Source organism: Perna viridis, chromosome 13 (genome assembly GCF_037379345.1).
Source record: "Perna viridis isolate PV_CMFRI_1.1 ecotype Kerala chromosome 13, ASM3737934v1, whole genome shotgun sequence".
Lineage (NCBI taxonomy): Eukaryota > Metazoa > Mollusca > Bivalvia > Mytilida > Mytilidae > Perna > Perna viridis.
The window spans coordinates 34,963,681-34,983,519 of NC_142457.1; the positions used below are offsets into that span (position 1 = coordinate 34,963,681).

The 19,839-nt window shown below is 33.9% G+C and overlaps 1 protein-coding gene across 1 annotated transcript in view; it reads left to right on the forward strand.

Moving 5' to 3' along the window:
• Positions 1 to 393: 393 nt before the first annotated feature.
• Positions 394 to 19,839, forward strand: part of LOC148600602 (uncharacterized) — a 31,638-nt gene continuing 12,192 nt past the window's right edge. The window contains exons 1-3 of the mRNA XM_088558241.1: positions 394 to 438; positions 9,451 to 9,493; positions 11,869 to 11,959. Of these exons, the coding sequence (XP_088414367.1) occupies positions 11,908 to 11,959 (52 nt within the window). The 5' untranslated portion in view covers positions 394 to 438; positions 9,451 to 9,493; positions 11,869 to 11,907. The remainder of the gene's footprint in view (positions 439 to 9,450; positions 9,494 to 11,868; positions 11,960 to 19,839) is intronic.

The window sequence follows — 19,839 nt, forward strand, 5'->3', positions numbered from 1 at the left end:
GATAATATACAACGTCTCTGACTTTATATAAACATATACAAACTTAATCCTAAATTGTTAGATTATTGGTCAATTGATAAAATATTAAAAATACCGAGTAGCGATGCGATGTTCGAATAGGTCTCTGTTCAAACGCACCGCTTTTCGTGTTGCTCAGAAAGTAGACTTAAAACGTCATGTAACGACAACACCTAAGATTTAAGACTGTTTCATTTGGAACTTTGTATTCTCTGAAGGCTTGAAGCATATCATGTTATACTATTCAAAACGCGATGTTTGAAGTGCGATCAAGATTTGTTTATTTTGAAAGTTGTACATGCGGTACCGATGATTACATACTGCATGAGATTGGTGCTAGTCGTACCCGGACTAGTAAATAAGTAGCTTGATGTTGGCAACAATGCAGTAGATAGCTAGGAACGAATTTTCCTCTTAAAAGTATGTATTTTGCATGCCTTTGATACTATCTATAATACAACTTACTGACTCAAAACACATTCTTGAACTAAGATACTTTTTATTTTGTACACACACACGTGCAACCAGGCGATACAAAATTAATTTCTTGCTCTTGAGCCACAGGGACTTGCTCGCGGTCAATAATGGGGGTTTACTATCAAAGGCAACGCCACTATCAAATATCATTCCGTGTTGCTGTTTGATGGTGGGTTGCAATTTGATAATTGACTGGGAACAAGTCCCTGTGCTTGGGCTTGGTTCTCGGGCATACCCGCAAGCACTTAGATCTATTTCAGTCAATGAAAGAGTTTACACACATAAACAAATTGATTTATCTATTTATTGATTTGTCAATAATTAATCCTTAATATCAATAATTCATTTATTAATATCAATAAATGAATTATTGATATCAAGAAATAATTTATAGATATCATTGAATGGGGAATAAATTCCACAACGGCTTGCCATACTAGGGGAGAATGTGGATAGTAAAACCCTGTCATTGATAGAACTTGTACAGTGGTGGATCCAGGAGGTGGGGGAGGTGGGCTTAGAAAACAAATTGTTGAAAACTTATGTTATTGTGCAAGTCATAAATATTGAAACGAATCTGTTAAATGTTCATGAAAATTAAATTAGTTTCCTTTTATTAACTAATTAATCATGATTTATAATTAGGGAATTTGAATTTTCTGCGCCTATTGGCACCACCATGATCGGTTGAGCTGTGACATCACAAAGTCGATTTGTAAAGTTAAAATAAATAGGTAATATATTATGATGTCTGAAGAAATCCTAAATTTTATGACTTTTCCCCTATAATTTTAACCAAAAATAAACAGAAGAAGAGATTGAGGCACACAATGTTATCAAATGTCAGACAACATTGACGAACTACGGTATTATGAATAGAAGACTAGAATGTCTGAGGAAAATCTAGTGGCTACTTCCAAAGAATGTTTGTGTTGCCAGTCAAATCACTTTTAGAGTATTTCTCGTTTATCATTCATGCACTGGTAAGCTTGACAAGACAACATATTTTGGTGATTAGATTAACAGGATTGTAGAAATATTCTTTGTTTACATATCATTTGCATGCAGTACTTGTATCAGTTCCAAACCAACTTAGTGACGTCATGAGCCAATTGGAAGCTATCAGTATAAAATCAATAAAGTCTGCCTATGATCTTTCTTCTGATAGGAAAGTTCTGCAAGATGGCTATCCACATGTAATTCATAGATTTCGAACTTTGCATAGCCTTGAACATTTTATAAAAATGCATTTTGCATTAAAGGTTATTTATTTTTGTTTACGTGGGTATAATTTACCATAAAAGCCTAATTTAATGTAATGGTGGTCTTTCCCTTTAAATCATGAAAAACACTCACTTCATGATACTCAATGATGATCTTGTCAAGAAATTTTTTTTTGGGCCCCCTTACCTAAAACTCTGGATTCGCCACTGACAAGTGTTTCACTGCTTCTGTTCTCAGGTCTACCAGTTTGTTAGGTTGCGGATCCAGGATTTCAGGCCAGGGGGTACAAGAGCTGTCAAGGGTCTTTAGACCTTTTGAGTGAGTAGTGGGGTTTAGGGGCAAAGCCACTAAGAGCTGTATAGATTTTTTTTCGATTCAAAATACTTCATGCATTTTTGTGGCCTTCCTTCACTTGAATTGTACCACTCCATTATACTTTTTGAAGCTGTTTTTTTTTGTTTTTTGTTTTGATTTTTTCATAAAATATTAGGTACTAGTTTTGAAATAACATTTAGAACATATGCCAGAATGATCTCAGATTACAGTTTTTAACAGGCAAAACATCAACTTCTAATTTTTGATAGAAAAAACCTGAAATATTGAGTTAGTATGACAGCAACAGGGGTTGAAAATAACTTTGTTTTAGCTAGGTAGCCCAATGGACTTTTTGATTGATAGGTAATCCTAAAAATTATCTTGTCTGTAGGTATAGTAAAATTTTAAGAGTGAATTTAGGTACATGTACATAATGTAGCATGACCAATTTTTTTCCCATTTGGTAGTATTCCAAGAATGGGGAAGTGATTCCAATCCCATGAAACAAAAGTAAGTTATCCAGCATTATAAGCCCAACAGATGTATTCTTTCTTTATGTTTATAGGACTTGGATATTTTGCCAACAAGGCACAAGGCCCAAACAAAAGAAAACTAAGAGAAAAAATAGGGTACAGATGTATGTATAGTTTAGGAAATAATTTTGTATTTTAAAAATATTTTACATTGACTTAATGGGAAAACATTCTGGAAATTAGCACATTGAGTTCCGGGAAATTAAAATACTTTTTTTTTGTGGTGGGGGAGGTGGGGGTAGTGGGTGGGGGGCTTGATCCAGGAACTAAATGACTGTGGAATTTATGAACCAATATTTACTTGCAGAATTTCCTGTCAGGATTTTTTTGTGTATGGAATAAGCATGGTTTATTTTGATACAGCTATTCACACAAAGTCTTTTTACATTCACTTTGAGTGTGGATGCTGTTGACCATTCTTCCTTTTTATACAACTGCAAATAAATTGTAGTTGTATATTGGTATGGCGCTGTCATCATGGTTTTCATCTAAAAACATGGCTGCCGTTACTAAAAATAGAACATAGGGTCAGACAGTAGTTTTTCACATATATCTCCTAAACTGTTAGGTTTATCCAAATTCTATCAGTAATTAAAATGATCCATATTATTAGGAGTTTAGGACTACAAAAGTCTTCAGACTCCTTGTAAGAGTTATTGCCCTTAAAAGGGGAAAAATGACCTATTTATTAATAGTTTTCAGTCAATATCTTGAAAACTATGATAGGTTAAAAGACTCTTTCAATTGTTGAAAAGATCTTGTGATAAGTCCTACCAAAGACTTCTTGAGTCAAAATTGTTGGACAACTTCTTGTTTAATGTATTGCCTTTGAAAGGCAGAATTCAACAAGGTGAGGATTCAGGCTCCTGGGAGCCTCTTGTTGTGTAAAGTTTTGCATAAGTCATACTTCGCTTTTGTGGGAGCATTTATGTAGATTGATTGCTAGAATGTTGTCATTGGCAAAGCCTGCGGCTATTACGGATGTGGTAAAGTTTCTGTAAGTTCATCATTCAAGGTGCGAAAAATGCTTCACATTAAGAAACATATATAATGGAAGCTCTTTGGTGACCAAGATTGGTGACCAGAAATTAAAAAAAAATTACAGAAACACTGTGGAAAAAATGACCTGGTGATTTTTTAATTAAAAAAAAAAAAAAAAAAAACAACCTGGCAGGTTGAAAGATACCCAGTTGGAAGAGGGAAAAGCAAGACCGATTTTTCCTTGGCCTTAGGGGCCTGAAACTAGAAATCTCATATAAATTTTCCAATAAGGTGCCATAGACTAGGATTCATTTTATGTATTGTGACTTGAGCCTAGTAAGAATAATGGGTGCAATTAGAGGCAAGAAATCAGTATTTTTTCTAACTTGAGTCCTAAAAGGAATTGATTTTTGAAATTGAAACACAATTTTCAAAGCTGTGTCAAGTTTGAATGGTGTGTCCATACCCAAATTGTTCATATTTTGACCTCTGTGGTCATATTAAGCTGTGCCCTGGAAATATTTTATTTCTCGAGAAGCATTATATCTGTCCAATTAATTAATATGATTAGATTAATATTTTTGCTATTTTCTGAACCAATTCTCTGAAAATATAACAAAAGAAATTTATTTGCATAATACAACTATCTAATGATAACTTGAGCCCTGTGCAGGTCCGGGTGTCAAAAGAAAAGGCCTGCAGCAGCTCTAAGCTTGTCTTAAAAGGTGACTAAATTATGCTCAGAAACCTAGCCAGGGGCTAGGCACTCTGCCCATAGAGCAACTGGGTTGTGGCCCCATGTGATGTAATGGGGTACCCCTGACGTGTTACATGTTAAGGTTGTCAGGCTATGATACGAAAAACCTGACCGCAAACCATAGTGGTGCACCGTGTTGGGAAAGACGCCATGTTCCTCGCAGGTTAAAGAACCCTGCTGTGGTATTCGATAGGAATAGGAACCTATTGCCTGACCCTACTTACCCCTACCCTTTTCTAGTGGCAATCAAAATTTGTCGACCCTGTTATCCTTGTGTCCCATCCATTTTTTTCATTTGATCATCATCATTTCATGTTCATTTTATCATCTATTTCATGTTCATTGCCTGATTATAGCTGAAATATTGTTGCTTGGGCGTTAAACCCCAATAATCAATCAATCAATGACTTGACCCTGGTACTACATGTATATTGTTAATTATAGTTTTGCCTGTGGTTTATTTCAGTGTTACATCAAGGCAGAGACAAACTGCTTGTTTATCCATGAACTTTCACCAAATTCCTTGCATTGTTTAGTGTTCTCTTGACTATTTCATAGCTGAGGCAGTTTACATTTAAAATAACTTCATCAGTATGTATATAGTCCCAAGCTATGCCATTGCCATATGCATATATAAATGTATATTGGATATTGTGATTTGGATGTCAAGCATAACTTTCCAGATTCACTTACAGTTACTGAACTGGTCTGTGCAACAAAAATTGCAATCTGTCATCTATTACTGATCAGAAACCGATTGGTCAGGGTTCGCATCATGTGACCACAAAGCAGTCAATATATTTTGCAGATTTCATTGTTTCCTTTGTCAATTTTACACATATTTACATAATGCAACATATTTAAACATCAGTTTATACTTTTTTTATGTTTGGTTTATTTCTAACAGATCATCTGTCAATTTACATCACAAAATTGTGATCAGATCAATGTGTTTATGTACATTGTACATGTGCATACTTGTTAAGAACTAAATGTACATGTATATGTAACAGCATACATACAGATTTACTGGTACAAATGCATATAGTTGTCTAAATTAATGTTCATGATGCATGTAAAGAAAAGAGTTTCTAAATTTGTAGAAAGCCAACTTATATTAAGTAACATGAAAATGTGGGAGCTTGAAGTCACAAATACATTGTACATGTACATGTACATGTATATGTAAGAACATGATTTGGTTGGTTACTTTAAGAGTCAGTATGCCTTGAACCATAGTTCTAGACATTTATTCTTCATAGGGCTCTGAAAGTATGGTTCACTAGATTAATACTAAGCAAGCTGCACAATTGTTCCTTTCTCCAACAATATTCTGTACATAAATGCTACTATTTAGCAATTTGATTTGTTAACCAGTTATATAGAAAGTTTTGTTGATTCTAGATATTAGAAAATATAAATCAAAGACTGAAGTTTTCAAACTGGCTAATCCTCAAATATTCTATGTCACAGATTTTGACTTGCTTTCAACATCTGAAAAGACACAAATGCGATGTGCTCTAAAATTGGGAGACTTTCGCTAGAATCTTGCTTCCTTTCATAAGATTACTCTTTTGTAACCGTGATGACTGAAAACTTTCTCAATCAAAGCAACCGGTTACCAGGAAATGCGAGTAATGTTTTTGTTCCACAAGTTTCTCTCAAATTTTTAGCGATCTTTAGGTGACATGATTTTGACCAGGGAACCAGATAAGGAACCATATTAAAAAACTAGCAATGACTGTATATTGATATTGGGGCCCTGATAATGTTTATGACCTTTAATGTCAATTGTAAGGAGAGCCTGTGTCTAAGTAATATTACATTAAATTTAGTGTTAACTGATCATTTCGTCTTTTACTGTAATCTTCCCATTCTCATACAAGCAAAAATCACACGTAGAATGCCTGTATGATATTTAAGCGGTACATTTTGATCTCATATGATCTTGTATGAAGTTAGAGTTGATGATTTTACGTCACTGATCAGCTGCATAATAAAGTGTAGTTTTATATAATTAAGCAAATCCAATGCGAATGTTAACTAGTGAAGTGGAAGAAGACTTATAAAGATTTAAGAATGTTGGATGATCAAGTTTACATGTATGTACAGAAAATAGAAAATGTGAATATTTTTTGTTTTGCTCTAGATACCTTATATTTATTTTACATCATGGTATATACAAGAAATAAATATATACATCTAAACAGATAACATGTACACTATTTAGTTTTTTTATACATGTCATGATTACCAAAATCCTGGAGAAAATATTCTTTGTTTTTCCCAAATTTTTATGATTACAAATACTAATGCTTGTACAAATACTTTTATTAGCTCCAACATAATTACAGTAATTATACCCCCTGTGAACATAGTTACAAAAATGTGAAACTTGATAGATTAAATATGCTTCAGCAAACAACTTCAATATTTATATACATGTACTATAATAACATTAGTCAGGTAGCTCAGAAAACTATTCAGTTTGATAAATTATCATGTCATGCTTGCAATGCATTCATGTTAAAAATAGTTTTTACTGCTAGATTAATTCTTAAATTGTGTGACTAACAGTCTATGAATAGATATATTCAGATTTTACTTGTTTTGGTTGAATGACATGGACCTATATATACCCCTGTAACAAGTGTTTGAAATGCCAATTCTTTCAGCAACAACAGTATTTGTTTTCTAAATAGAATTGTTGAACTTGTGTATGTGGTTTCATATAATCTTTTAGAAGAAGTTTGCACTTATAATTGTCAAAAGAAATTGCCTTCTTAAAACCCAGTTATGAGATCACTTGGTGGATATGAAAACATTCCCGTCAAATAAAGAAAGATTTTCAAATGACACTGCTGTACCAACTATATATGACATAGTGAAGCACTCCATAGCTTTTTAGGAAGCTAATTAATACTTTTTTTTCTGTATATTTCCAACTTTACCATTTTTTTACACTGTTTTGTACTCAAACTTGACACAGTCTAATTTAGTAAAACAATTAGGTGAAACTTGATGGTTTCGAGTGTGGGTAGTAAAGCATTCATATGTAAATATGTGCAATACTCAAGGAAATAAAGAGGTGTAAAATAAAAGCTTTAATCTGTCCAGCTTCGACAATTTGCACATTTCTTAAGCACTATAAAATACAGGTTGAGTTCAATTGTCAGTTAAATCTAAAATGCGCTTTTTGAGCTATGTCTTTTTAAATCATATATGTATGTAAATTATACCAATGTGGCCTGGTATGTTTTAATTCCCATTAGATGCCCTTAGATTTTTGTTTTTTTTTTTTTACAACAATACCAATTCTTTTCCTGACTGTTTTAATGTGCCTGATATTTTGGAGAAGACTTTTGACAGGTAAATTACAGAAGGCACTTAAAATTTTTCATGAAAATTGTTTTTTTTTCATTATGTTACCATAGCTACAGATTTTTATGATAAAATATAAAAGCCTATCTATCATTTTCCTGGATCTCCATAATGTAGGAATTTAAAAGAGTAATCAAGGGAACCAAGAGTTAGTGGAAATCAAAAGAATGTAATCTAGGGACAAAGACTAGACATGGAAAAGAGACATACACTACAAAGATCATAAAGTAACTTAAATCATACATCTAAGTAACAAATGCAAATGAGCAACTCGGACTCCACTGAAAACTGTTAGCAGGGACCAGGTGCACGGGTAGGATATGCATCCTCTGTTTTTTATAGAAACACCTGCCGAGTTGTTCATAAAAATTCAAGTCCAGGGTAGACACACAAGGAACGGAAAACTATGACCTGATTATAGGATCTGGCCAAACAATATTCTTTCTTTTGGATCAGATCAGCTCATAAGAGTGGAGGAATAGGCCAGCAAGTAAAGGAGTACAATTTGTTCCCATCGGAATGCCAACCGTTTGTTGAAAAACACGTCCATCTCCTGGATTTGCTTAGAGTGTCTCTGTATAACTTCATTGGACACAAATTGACACAAAATTGTTTGTAGTGACCTATCTATTGAGTGCAACAAAAGGCAGTTTGTCATGAATCAGCTATTAAAAATAGGAAAGAAAGAAAATGGAACGCTTATGTCCTGTTTTGGATAACAAATAGTGCTACTCTACTTGCAGACATATTCCTTCACTCTTATGAGGCTGATCTGATCCAAAAGAAGGAACATCGTTTAGCTAGATCCTTTGATCTCAGTTTTCCCTATACAGATGACATATTATTGTTCAACAATTCTAGTTTTAGAAATTTTTTACATCATATTTACACCAAAGAACTTGAGATAAATGATACTGTGAAGTCAGCCTCATATCTTGACCTGCACTTAAGAGACAAAACTATACGACAAACACAATGACTTTTCATTCCATATAGTCAGCTATACTTTCACCTGTGGCAACATCCCTTCAGCACCTGTGTATGGAATGTACGTTATGCTAGAGTGCCATAACTATGCAGACTTTTATCACACTTGACATCTGAAGCAAGGTTTTATTGCTGCAAGATGGAATTTTATCACTACTGAAGTTTTATGTTTGTCATCAAAAACTTGTGATCATTACAGTGTATCCATATGCACTGCAAAAACTGATTTGTTTAAGGTGTCATAGTTTTCCTTCCTCTTTCGCCTACCCTGGACTTGACTTTTTATGAGCAACTTGGAGGGTGTTTCTGGACAAGCGGAGGATGCTAACCTTACTGGTGCACTTAGTCCATGCTCCCAGTTTTTAGTGGAGTCCAAGTTGCTAAATTACTTTTGTTGCTTAGTATGTATTATTTTGGTTGTGTTATAATCTTTGTTGTGTATGTCTGTTTTCCATATCTGGTCTTTGTCCCTGGATTACATTCTTTTGATTTCTACTTACTCTTGGTTCCCTTGATTATTCTTGTATGTTTCGGCCATTTATTTGGATATTTCTGTTTAAACTTTTATTTTTCATTCTTCAGTATTTGTTCGCTGATATTTCAACAGTTTACACAATATCTGCAGCTATCATATCACATGCTGTCAATATCAACAAAAGTTACCGTATTTAATTTCAACATAATAACAAACAAGCCTATTGGTGATTTTTTTTTAATGAACATATTGATATCTTGAGCATACATATACTACATTGTAATTTTTCATTTTGATTTCAGGGAAAGGAGAAGTGCAAGATTAAACAAAGTAAATAATAAAACTGTGAGTTAACTTAATTTACAATTCCTAATGATTAGTAAACAGGTCTTTTTTTATGCAATCCACCAAGTGTTACTTTTGTTGTTATGAATTTAACTAATTTTTTGTACAATAGTTAAAGAAAGATGATTATTCAACTACTGATCCCTATGAAATTGTATTAAAAGGTTCTACACTACCAATTGTTAGAAAATTGATATTAGATTATGTCCCAAAACTTGACATGTGAAAGAATTTTCACTGTGCCTGTCTCATTAGAACACAGTTTACAGTTTTCATATTTAATATTCCAGAAACATTTTGATTTTAATGTTTGTCAAAGCTTTTACATGGGTTGAAGATGTGCATATTGTCAGGATTTTGACTTTCATATTTTTGGTATTCTTAAAGGTGAACTTTTATTGAATCAGTTTTTTCTTTTAATTCCTGTTTGCCATAGGTCAATACAAATTTAATGTGTGCATCTCCTATAATGAACAATTTGATTATTTTTTCAGGCTCACATTTTTAGCATATTGAACAGAGGAATTTATGAACACACTTTGCTTACTTTATAACTAAAAACTTATTAAGCCAATATTATTTAATTTTGCAGTGTTATATATACATACATAATGAAGATGTGCATCTTGACAAATATATGTCATGAAACTTTACCTATGGAACTTTTGTAAGTACTTGGGTAATTTGTAATCCACACTGTAGTTTTGAACATGTTTAAGTGTTTATATACCTATACATATTTTAGATACTTTGTGACAATGTGCCCATAAATAAAAAGTGGTGCATAAGTTGAGACAAAATCCTATAGGTTTTGTTTTTTTTTTTTTTTCACTATCCAGGATTCCTGTCTGTATTTTATACCCCCACTCCTAAGGCGAGAGTGGAATACTGTTTTACCCTTGTCTGTGTTTCTATCCCTAACAAGTTTTTTTTCACAGTTTTCTCAGCAACTTTCTATTAGAATGCTATATTGCAGTATCCTTTTTTCAGAAAAATACCACAACTTCCTGTTCACTGATGACTTTGTTAATTTTTTTTACTTTAAATTTTGGAAGTTGAATTTTTTATTGCACTTTTACTCATCATAAAGGGGCTAGAAGTTTAATGCATTCTTTTTGTGGGTATGCCATATTGTAGGATATTTTTTTGAAAAAAATGACCACTTCCTATGCACCAAGGTTTTTAAAATTTTTTTTATTGTATCGTGATTGAAAGTGGGGTTTAACGAGTGATCTAATTGATAGGTATTACACAATAAACAACAGGAATTATGAGTAAAAGAGGTGTTACTGTTATACAGTGTCATCTTACATTAATTTTTTAAAAAGTAAATTTCAAACTTGAATGAATGAGGAAAATTATTTTTTTGTAATTGGGCTATTAATTATATCAATTACAAGTAAAAAGCTCCCAGGTGACCATCTATGATTATTTAGACAGTCAGTATATTCTGTTGGAGTGTAAGGTGTTAGTCAAATTCCCAACCAGACATTTTGGCTGTCAAAATAATTATAGACAGTCTCAAGGGATTTTGATCAAGTTTTATAGGAAGGTTCGATGACATATGTAGATGTGCATAAAGAAATAGAATTAATGTCAAGAGGATTCCAAAGGGAGATAATCTAAATTAAGGGTTTTACATGATAAGTGAAACTCTTGTACTGCTCAAGGGATTTTGTAGCAATATTATAGGAAGCTTGGGTATCGTATCTAGATGTGCATGAAGGAATATAGTTAGTGTTGAATGATGCCAAAAGAAGATAATCCAACAAAAGTTCATTTAAGTCCATTTGAAACGGGGGTATTCTCTTTGTAGGCTTGCTAAAAGTATTTCTAGTTAGGCACTGCAGAGATAAAAAATAGCAGTCCCCTAGTAGTCCACGGTAACGGGAATTTGAGCTACCTTACTCTTGGGTAAAATTTAGTTAAACATATAGGAAAAATAGAAAGTATTAAACAAAAGTACGGTCTGGAGACTATTGGTGTCAGAACATTTAGTGACAATATAGACATTGAAGCTGTTATTTCCGAAGAACAGAGAACATCTGTCCAAACATTTCAGTAGGTTGTTAGTGTCCAAGTGCTGACATTTCGCAAGTTTGATTGCAAATAATGAACTCACACTGGCCTTCGCCATAGTGTTTTTATGGTGATAATGGGTCTCCACATGGGAGAGCAATTTAAATACAATAAAATGCAAATTGGTGAAGGAAAACGCCGAAATTCCAGATTTTTTTTTTGGCGACGCCATTAAAAAGATGGGGTCAGGGGTCACAAACTAAGGTTGGTCGGGTTATCGGAAACACAAATTTTTTTTTAGGCCTTAGCACCCATCTAAACCTATTTCTTAACAAGTTTATATTTTTCTGTTACAGGAGCTGTTTCCTGAAAAGGAAGCAGAACATTTTATTAGAATGAAAAAAGACCGTGATGGATTAGTCGTTAAACAGATAGATGATATAATTGGTAAGTAAATATTTTGGACTCGCCTATAGAAAGTTCTAAATGAGTTTATGACTTCACTTTTGGTCAATCTTTGTATGGTATGACCTTTTCTAGAGAATCTTCTCATGCGAAACCACTCTTTGAATTGTTATTCATTTTGGTCACATGATCAGCAATTTATTCTCTTTCTTTTTGAAGAATAATATCTGTATGGTATCATGTGAGATGAGGTACATGTATTAGAGTTAAAGGCTATATATTTCCCCCTACCCCATTAAAAATGGCTTACCCTATAGTAGATAATTTTTCGCAACTCACTTCTTTTGGTGTATTTTAGCTGAGTGTCTAAAAAATGCCATAATAAATTCTGCCATATATTTAACCTTGGCTAAAGTACTTAAAGCACAAACATTTTTTATTTACTTTTTGCCACAAAATCTCAAAATGTTACACCCACTGCAATAATCTGTCATGCAGTACATTGTTTTATGTTATATAGGAATCACCCCATCTGTCTGTCTGTCCATACTTCCAAAGATATCCATTATAAGTTCTTGTAACTCCTTCTAAACCCCTCATGGTATTTTGATGAAACTTTATAAATAGGTGGGGAAACAGGTGTGGATGTATATGATGGAATATAAGTACTGTCAGGCAACTCAAAAGGGAGATAATCCAAATTAAGGGTTTTATATATTAAACCTCAAAAACACAACTCCCAAATTGCACAAGGGATTTAGGTGCAGTTTTATAGGAAGGTTGGGTATCATATCTAGATGTGCATGAAGGAATATAATTACTGTTGGAGAACTCCAATGGATGATAATCCAAATTAAAGATTTTGGATGTTAAAGCCTCGTTAGCACAACTCCGCCTAAACTGCTCAAGTGATTTTGATGAAATTTTATAGCAAGGTTGGACATCATATGTAAATGTGCAAGAAGGAATCCAGTTTCTGTCTGAAGGCTCCAAATGGAGATAATTTAACTGAGGAGTTGTACATTTAACTGCATTTGAAGCAAGGGGGATTATTCACATTATTTCTAATATCATCAGGAGTAAAAGCATGTCTAGTAGCGACTTGGCTATGTCCATCATTCCTACTATCTGTGAGTTCACCCTTCTATCAGTCAAACTTTTTGGAATGTTGGCACATGTTATTAAAAAGAAACTTAAACATTTTTATGCCACCAACCACTCCATGTAGTTATACCCTTGTCCATCTGCCCATCATTCAATCATTCCGCCATTCTGTAACAAGCAGCTTTCCAGATTTATTTTCTAAAACCATTGTCATATTGAAGTCATTTTTTGTAAATAGGTGTATATTGGTATGTTGCAGATCAGGTTGTGTTTTTTTCCGGTTTGTTGATATTTGAAGGAGTTGTGCCCTTTAAATCTGAAAAATTACTGTTTGACCAGTTTTCCAGAATTTGTTTTTAAGCACCTTTAGACAATGAAGTGATGTTTGTATACAGGTGTATATTGATGATTTACAGTTCCGAGTTGTATTCCTTTAAATTAGAAAAATAACTGTATGACCAGTTTTCTGGACTTTTTATCTAAACGCAGTGAGACTTTGAAGTGAATTTTTATAAACAGGTGTATGTTGATGAGTTACTGATCATGTTTAAATATTGTTCTAGTTCAATGATTTTATTTATGGTGCCTCTTGAACTTAGAAAATGTTTTCCACAAATTTATTTTTCTAAATGCCCTGAAATATTGATCAGATATTTTGTATGCAGGTTTATATTGATGAATAACACACAGAGGTTGAGTTCTGTTCTGCTTTGTTAATTTTTTATGGAGAACTGAATGTACTGCAGGTTGGGGTATTGGTGTCATGGTGACACATCTATTTTTCTTCATTTTTAGTGTCTTAAACTTAGCCATTTTTCACTTTTCCAGCAGTATATGCTTTCATTAGTAGAATACTTTAAGACATTTGTAACCAATAATGTAGTGTATAAATGCTTAACAAATAGATGGATGATACTTGTTTGTGTACTGACAGATATATAACTGTCACACAGGTTCAGACAATATGTAATACATTGTTCAATGTCAAAAGCACTGGATGATTTTGCTTAGGTAAAAAAATGGCTTTTGATATTTTCTATTAATTAAAGTCTTAACTGATAATTTTGGGGTTCTTTTAATGACTTGGGCTACTTTACATATAGGCAGAATGTACAAAAAAAGTACTGAAAATGAGATTTTTGAGAAGTGTTAAAAAAAATCCATGTATGTTGAATGTCAAAACAGGTAAAATTTGGTGTAATTTGATAGATTTTTCCCTTTTATAAATCATGAATTCAAGAATTAAAGAGTTTGTTACTGTTACTGTATATTGTTGTGAACCATTTCATAAAATGACTCGAAATTGTTACCTCAAAGCTTTATGAAGCTTTGATGAAGTTATCAGACTAGTACTTAAGCTCAAAAGTACACTTATTTGCATAGGACTGTGTTTAAATAGTTTATTTCTGGCTCCAAGCTTCTTTCAGTTGTTATGTTTCCCAAATGTAGTAGCTAGAGAACATATTGTTTTTGTTCTAACTTTAATCATTCTTCTTTCCCATATACTTTTGTCTATGCACTTCTCAAAAACAGCCCAACTGATGGGAACCAAAGTTGGCTAAAAAATAGGACGTCATATTACTAGTCATATTGCAAGTGTTGACACCATATCCTGTATTAAACATTTACCTATAAATCACAATCCAAATTCAGATATGTAGCAAGATTAAATATTGTGTTCACATTTGCCCCAACTGTTAAATGTTTAACCTTAGTGGGTTATCCAGTGCATCAAATTTATTTGATTAAGGATTGGTTTCAGTTGGACAGAGCTAAATCTTCAAATATTAATGTGTGTTACAGAGTAAACTGGAATCAATGACAATCCAGAATCCTCCTAGGGCAAATCGGAATTCCAATTTGTCCTAGTAGAAATTGGATTCTGATTTGCATGGGTTTAAGTCCAGTACAAATCAGAATTCCAATTTCTACTAGGTCAAATTGAGATATCCTGATTTGCCCTAGGAGGATTTGGATTTCCAGATTGTCCTGACTTAAATGAGTGAACATTCGATAAAAAGTTATAATACATGTAAATAAGAAAAAACTGAAAGTGTGTTGATGTTATATAATGATAAATGTTTTAGCATCTTTTATTTAAAAAAAAGTAGTAAAGATATTTTATTGATCTCAAATTTGTTATTCCCCATGATCTGTCTTTTAATTCTTTGAATATGAGGATGATTTGATACAAAAATATGACAGGAAGAAGTTTGTCTTGTCAGGAGTTTAATATGCATTGATCTTAAAGTGTCTTGATGCTGAAAAGGGACTCAAAATGAATAAAGGAGCACAATTCAAGCACTGGGCAATAAACAACTCTAAGAAAACAACCATAAGTGAAAAGGATATGTTAATGTGTGGTAATACAGACTGTCCTGTAGTAACTAGGGATTAAATGTTCAGAGTCATGTAGGAACTAAACATTAAAACAAGTTATGGTGGAATATGTTATCCACTTATTGGCTTATTTATTGAAATCTGTTCGACATGCTCTACTACAAAACCACTAAAGAAACCAGTGGCTGGAAAGCTTATTATATTCTTGTGATTAAATGTAGTTTGAATTCAGTGTTCAAACAAACTTTATAGTTTACATGTAAAATTCCAGGACAATCCAGAATCCTGACTTAAATTTCTAGTACAATTCATCTGAAATCTTCCTAGAACAATTAATTTGTTCTAGAAGAAATTGGAATTCTGATTTGTACTGGATTTAAATCAGTGTAAAGCAGAATTCCTATTTTTACTAGGAGAAATAGGAATTTTGATTTCCACCGGGAGGATTCTACCTACTGGATTCTAATTTGCCCTGTAATACATACATGTAAAATCTGGGATAGATGTGCAGAGCAAAAACTTTGCCCTGATAAAAAAAAATTTCAATAGAAAAGAAAATTTAACATTTTTAAAGTAAAATGGGACTTAATAAAATAAATACTTGCCATGATAAATTCTGAGTAAGTCCATCTGTGCAAGTCAAGCAGGCAGACTCCTCTATCTAAAAATATGTTACCATCATAAATTCTGATTAAATTTTAAAATTAATAAAAAACACAGAATCTAATGTAAAGCTGAATCCCATGAACCAGAAGATGCAGGAGGTAAAACAACTCTTTGAGCAGTTATCAAAGGTCTCAATGAATATAAACCCTTGGCTTTAGGATATAATGATCTTAGGTAGTGAGGAATGAAGGAATTTTCAGTTTTCAAGAAACCTGTTGATAAAACTTCCTCTAAAGGAATATTATTAAACAGTGCCCAAAATGTAGAAATAGCTCTAACATCATTGGCTTTAATGTTCAGCCAAAAAAGAGATTCTGTATTAGAAGAATTATAGGCTAATTGAATGGTCTTACAAATCCAGGTAGATATCGTTTTTGCTGATAAATCCTTAATATCTTTCTTAAAGGGAATAAATATCCTAGTACATATATTAGCTTTAGCTCTAATACTGTGGGTTCTTTTAAATAAATAAGTAAATTCTGATGGGACAAAGCAGTTTACAAGTAGAATCAATAGGCAATGAAGGTGTAACTATTGGTTGTGAACCTCTACTAGGAATCTGATTTTTGGCTAAAATAGCTGGGTCAGTTAAAAGAGTGACTAAAAATTGAACTCTGTTGAACTTTAGGCATGAATCAGAAATAGAAAGAGCATGTATTTCACTGCTTCTTCTACCTGAAGCTATTGTCAGTAGAAAACAACATTTGTATTACAAAAACTTGATATCTACTTCTCCAGCTGGTTCAAAAGGAATGGTTTTAAAAGATGATAAAACCAAACTTAAATTCCAGAAAGAAATTAAAACCTTTTGTCTAGGATTTTCAAGAGTAAAATTCTTAACCAAAAGAGAAATGTACTCATTACTACCAAAATCAGGACCACCAGGCAAGTGGATAGTTCTGGAAATAGCAGAACGATAACCTTTAATTGTTGAAGGAGACAAGTTTTTATCTTCAAAAAGATAGATAAGAAATTCAGCTAACTGCTGAACAGTAATAGTAATTTTGAGAGGATCAGTTTCTTTCTCACTACACCAGCTACTGAAGATTGTCCACTTAGCATGGTAGACAGTGTTGGTAGAGTCCCTGACTGCTTGAGAGAAATGTCTGGCTGCTCGCTCAGAAAAGCTTCTCTCCTTGAAACTATTCTAGAGAGAAGTGACGCGAAAAGATCTGGATACAGGAGACCCCCAATGAAGAGTTATTGCTTGAAACACTGATTTGAGAAGTTCCCATTCTGTATTCACTGGGGTTAGAGTTCTCGATAGAGAGTCTGCTAAGACATCGAGTTTCCCTGGAACATGACGAGCTACTAGCTGAAGCTGAAGTTGATTGCGAAGAAGGATAATTTCTTTTGCAAGAAGAAATAGCTTGAAACATTGAGTTCCCCCTGGATTTTTACGTAAGCAACAACTGTCATATTGTTGGATGCAAGAACAAGAGACTTTTTTGCAGAATAGGTTGAAATTTAGATATTTCCTGAAGAACTGCTTTCATCTCTAGAAAATTGATGTGTTCTTTCAGTAAGTTGGGGTTCCAGACCCCTGATACTGAACATCCTTCCAGATACCTCTAGATAGAGGTTGGAGGCATCTGTGAACAGAGTCTGATTCGGAATTGGAAAGACAGAAGTTCACCTTTCAAAGTATTCTCCTGAACGGTCCACCATGAAAGATGTAGAAACAATTCCTGAGGAATTATTTGAATTTGATATTTCCAGTTCTGAGAAGAGAATCGTTTAGATAAGAATGAATCTGAATGGCCTGAGAGTAAAGATGAACTACGGCAACTTGCACAACCTTGGTGAAAACAAAAGGTGCAGTAGAGAGGCCAAACTCTGAAGTGGTAAACCTTGTTGTTCCAAACAAAACGAAGAAATTTCCTGTAAGAAGGACATATTGGAATATGGAAATAAGGGTCTGTCAAATCCTGGGAAGTAGTCCACATACCATGAAGTATTGAAGGTCTGATAGACCGAATTATCTCCATCTTGAAATGGGGAACAATCAGATAAAGGTTGAGAATGGACAGGTGATGACCATGGTCTCATTCCTCCTGTTTTCTTTGGAACAAGGAAAATCTGAGAAGAGGAACCTGGGTCTGTTTATGAAACAGGAACTTCCTCTATTGCCTTCTTTGTCAAAAGACAATCTATCTCTGTTGATAAAAGAGATGTTTTTTTGCAGATGAATGGTGTTGGACAGTGGAATAGGAACTGGTGAAAGAGGTGGTAGTTCCTTGAATGTTAGAGTTAACCCCTTCCCCCAAATTACTGACAATATCTAACAGGTAATATCTTTCCATTTTTGTTAAACCCCCCCTACTGGGATTTGAGAAAGGGGATTTTCGTAAAAATAACCCTCTGGATTGGGTTTTGTCTGTAATGTACGAGAGGGTATCTTCCTAGGTAGAAGGATTTGACCTCTTACCGCCTTTAAAATTACCTGGTTGGCAGTTAGTAAGTGATCCTTGAACTACTTTTTATCCACCTTCAGTGAAACGCCCTCAGTGAAAACCTTCCTCTCTTTTCTGTGGAAGGATAGGAAGAACCACCAGAAGAAGAACCACCTTTCTTAGAATTATTTCCAGAGAGTGAGACCTTAACATTTATTGGTGATGGAGCATGACTGTGTTGCTTCCGAATCTCCTCAAGAGGCAAACCAAAAAGTATGTCATTCAATGGAAATTTGATCAAAGAATCTTTCAGGCTGTCTGAAACTTTAGCATTATCCAGGATCTCAAACCTTTTGGATAAAGTAAAGTTAGCCAAAGATCCTATAAGTAAAAGCTGAGAAGAGCCTAGAGCTTTATCAACCTGGAATAAAAATGGTTTTACTTCAGAGGAAGAGTAACTCTTTCTGTAAGGGGGCTACAGCAGACAAATAATGTTCTACTGTACCTAGAACATGAGAAGCATTTCTCAGAAGATTTTTAGTTTTAGACCAGACAGACTGAGAAAGACACAGTCCGTCCATAGGCCAAGTTAATAGAAGAAGAAAAGACTTTATCACAAGAATGAACCAACTTACCCAAAGTGAATTGAAAATATCATATTCCCTTGATCGGAAATGATCAATAAAGGAAGTTTTACCAAAATCTCTTACCTTGGGAAAATGAAAGTCATTTGCTATGATACCTTCATTGATAATCTGAAGAGAAGTGGACATATGAATAGATTCTGGAAAACTAGTATGAGACTTAGGTAGGTCGTTAGATATACCACAAGAAGCTCAAAAGTTGAAGTGAGTCTCTTAGGTTTAGGAGGCGACTGAAAAGGCACCTTATTGACATCTCTTATAATGGAGTAGACAGAATCTCTGAGATCCTTCAAAGAAGAAGGAGTATCCTCACTTTCAGCAGTCTTGTTGGAATTGGAATGAGACCGACCAATAACAAAAGGAGCAGGATTACCAACAGAAACATTCAGAGGAACCTGGTCTCTAGTTTCATCTTCTTCACCAGAGGAAAAATTACCTTCCTGACTACCTGGGGCCACTGAGAAACGTTACATCACTATCCTCGTGTTCACTTTCAGAGTTGTGAACTGTAGGAAGTGGAGTCATAGAGGAGTTGGTGTTGGTTGGTTAGCTTTTTTCTCCAAAGCTGCGAGGCGATTGGAGAAAACAACAAACTCAGAAGTTATGGATTGACGAAAGTCATCTAAAATGTTCTTAAACCCATCGAATTAGGGAGAAGAGTTAATAACCTGATTAGTCTGATGCCTAACAGAAGAGGTACCTGCAGTTGTAGGTATAGTAACACTACTAGAAGGCACTGCTACAGAAGGAGCAGGGGTTGACAAACTAGGAGTGA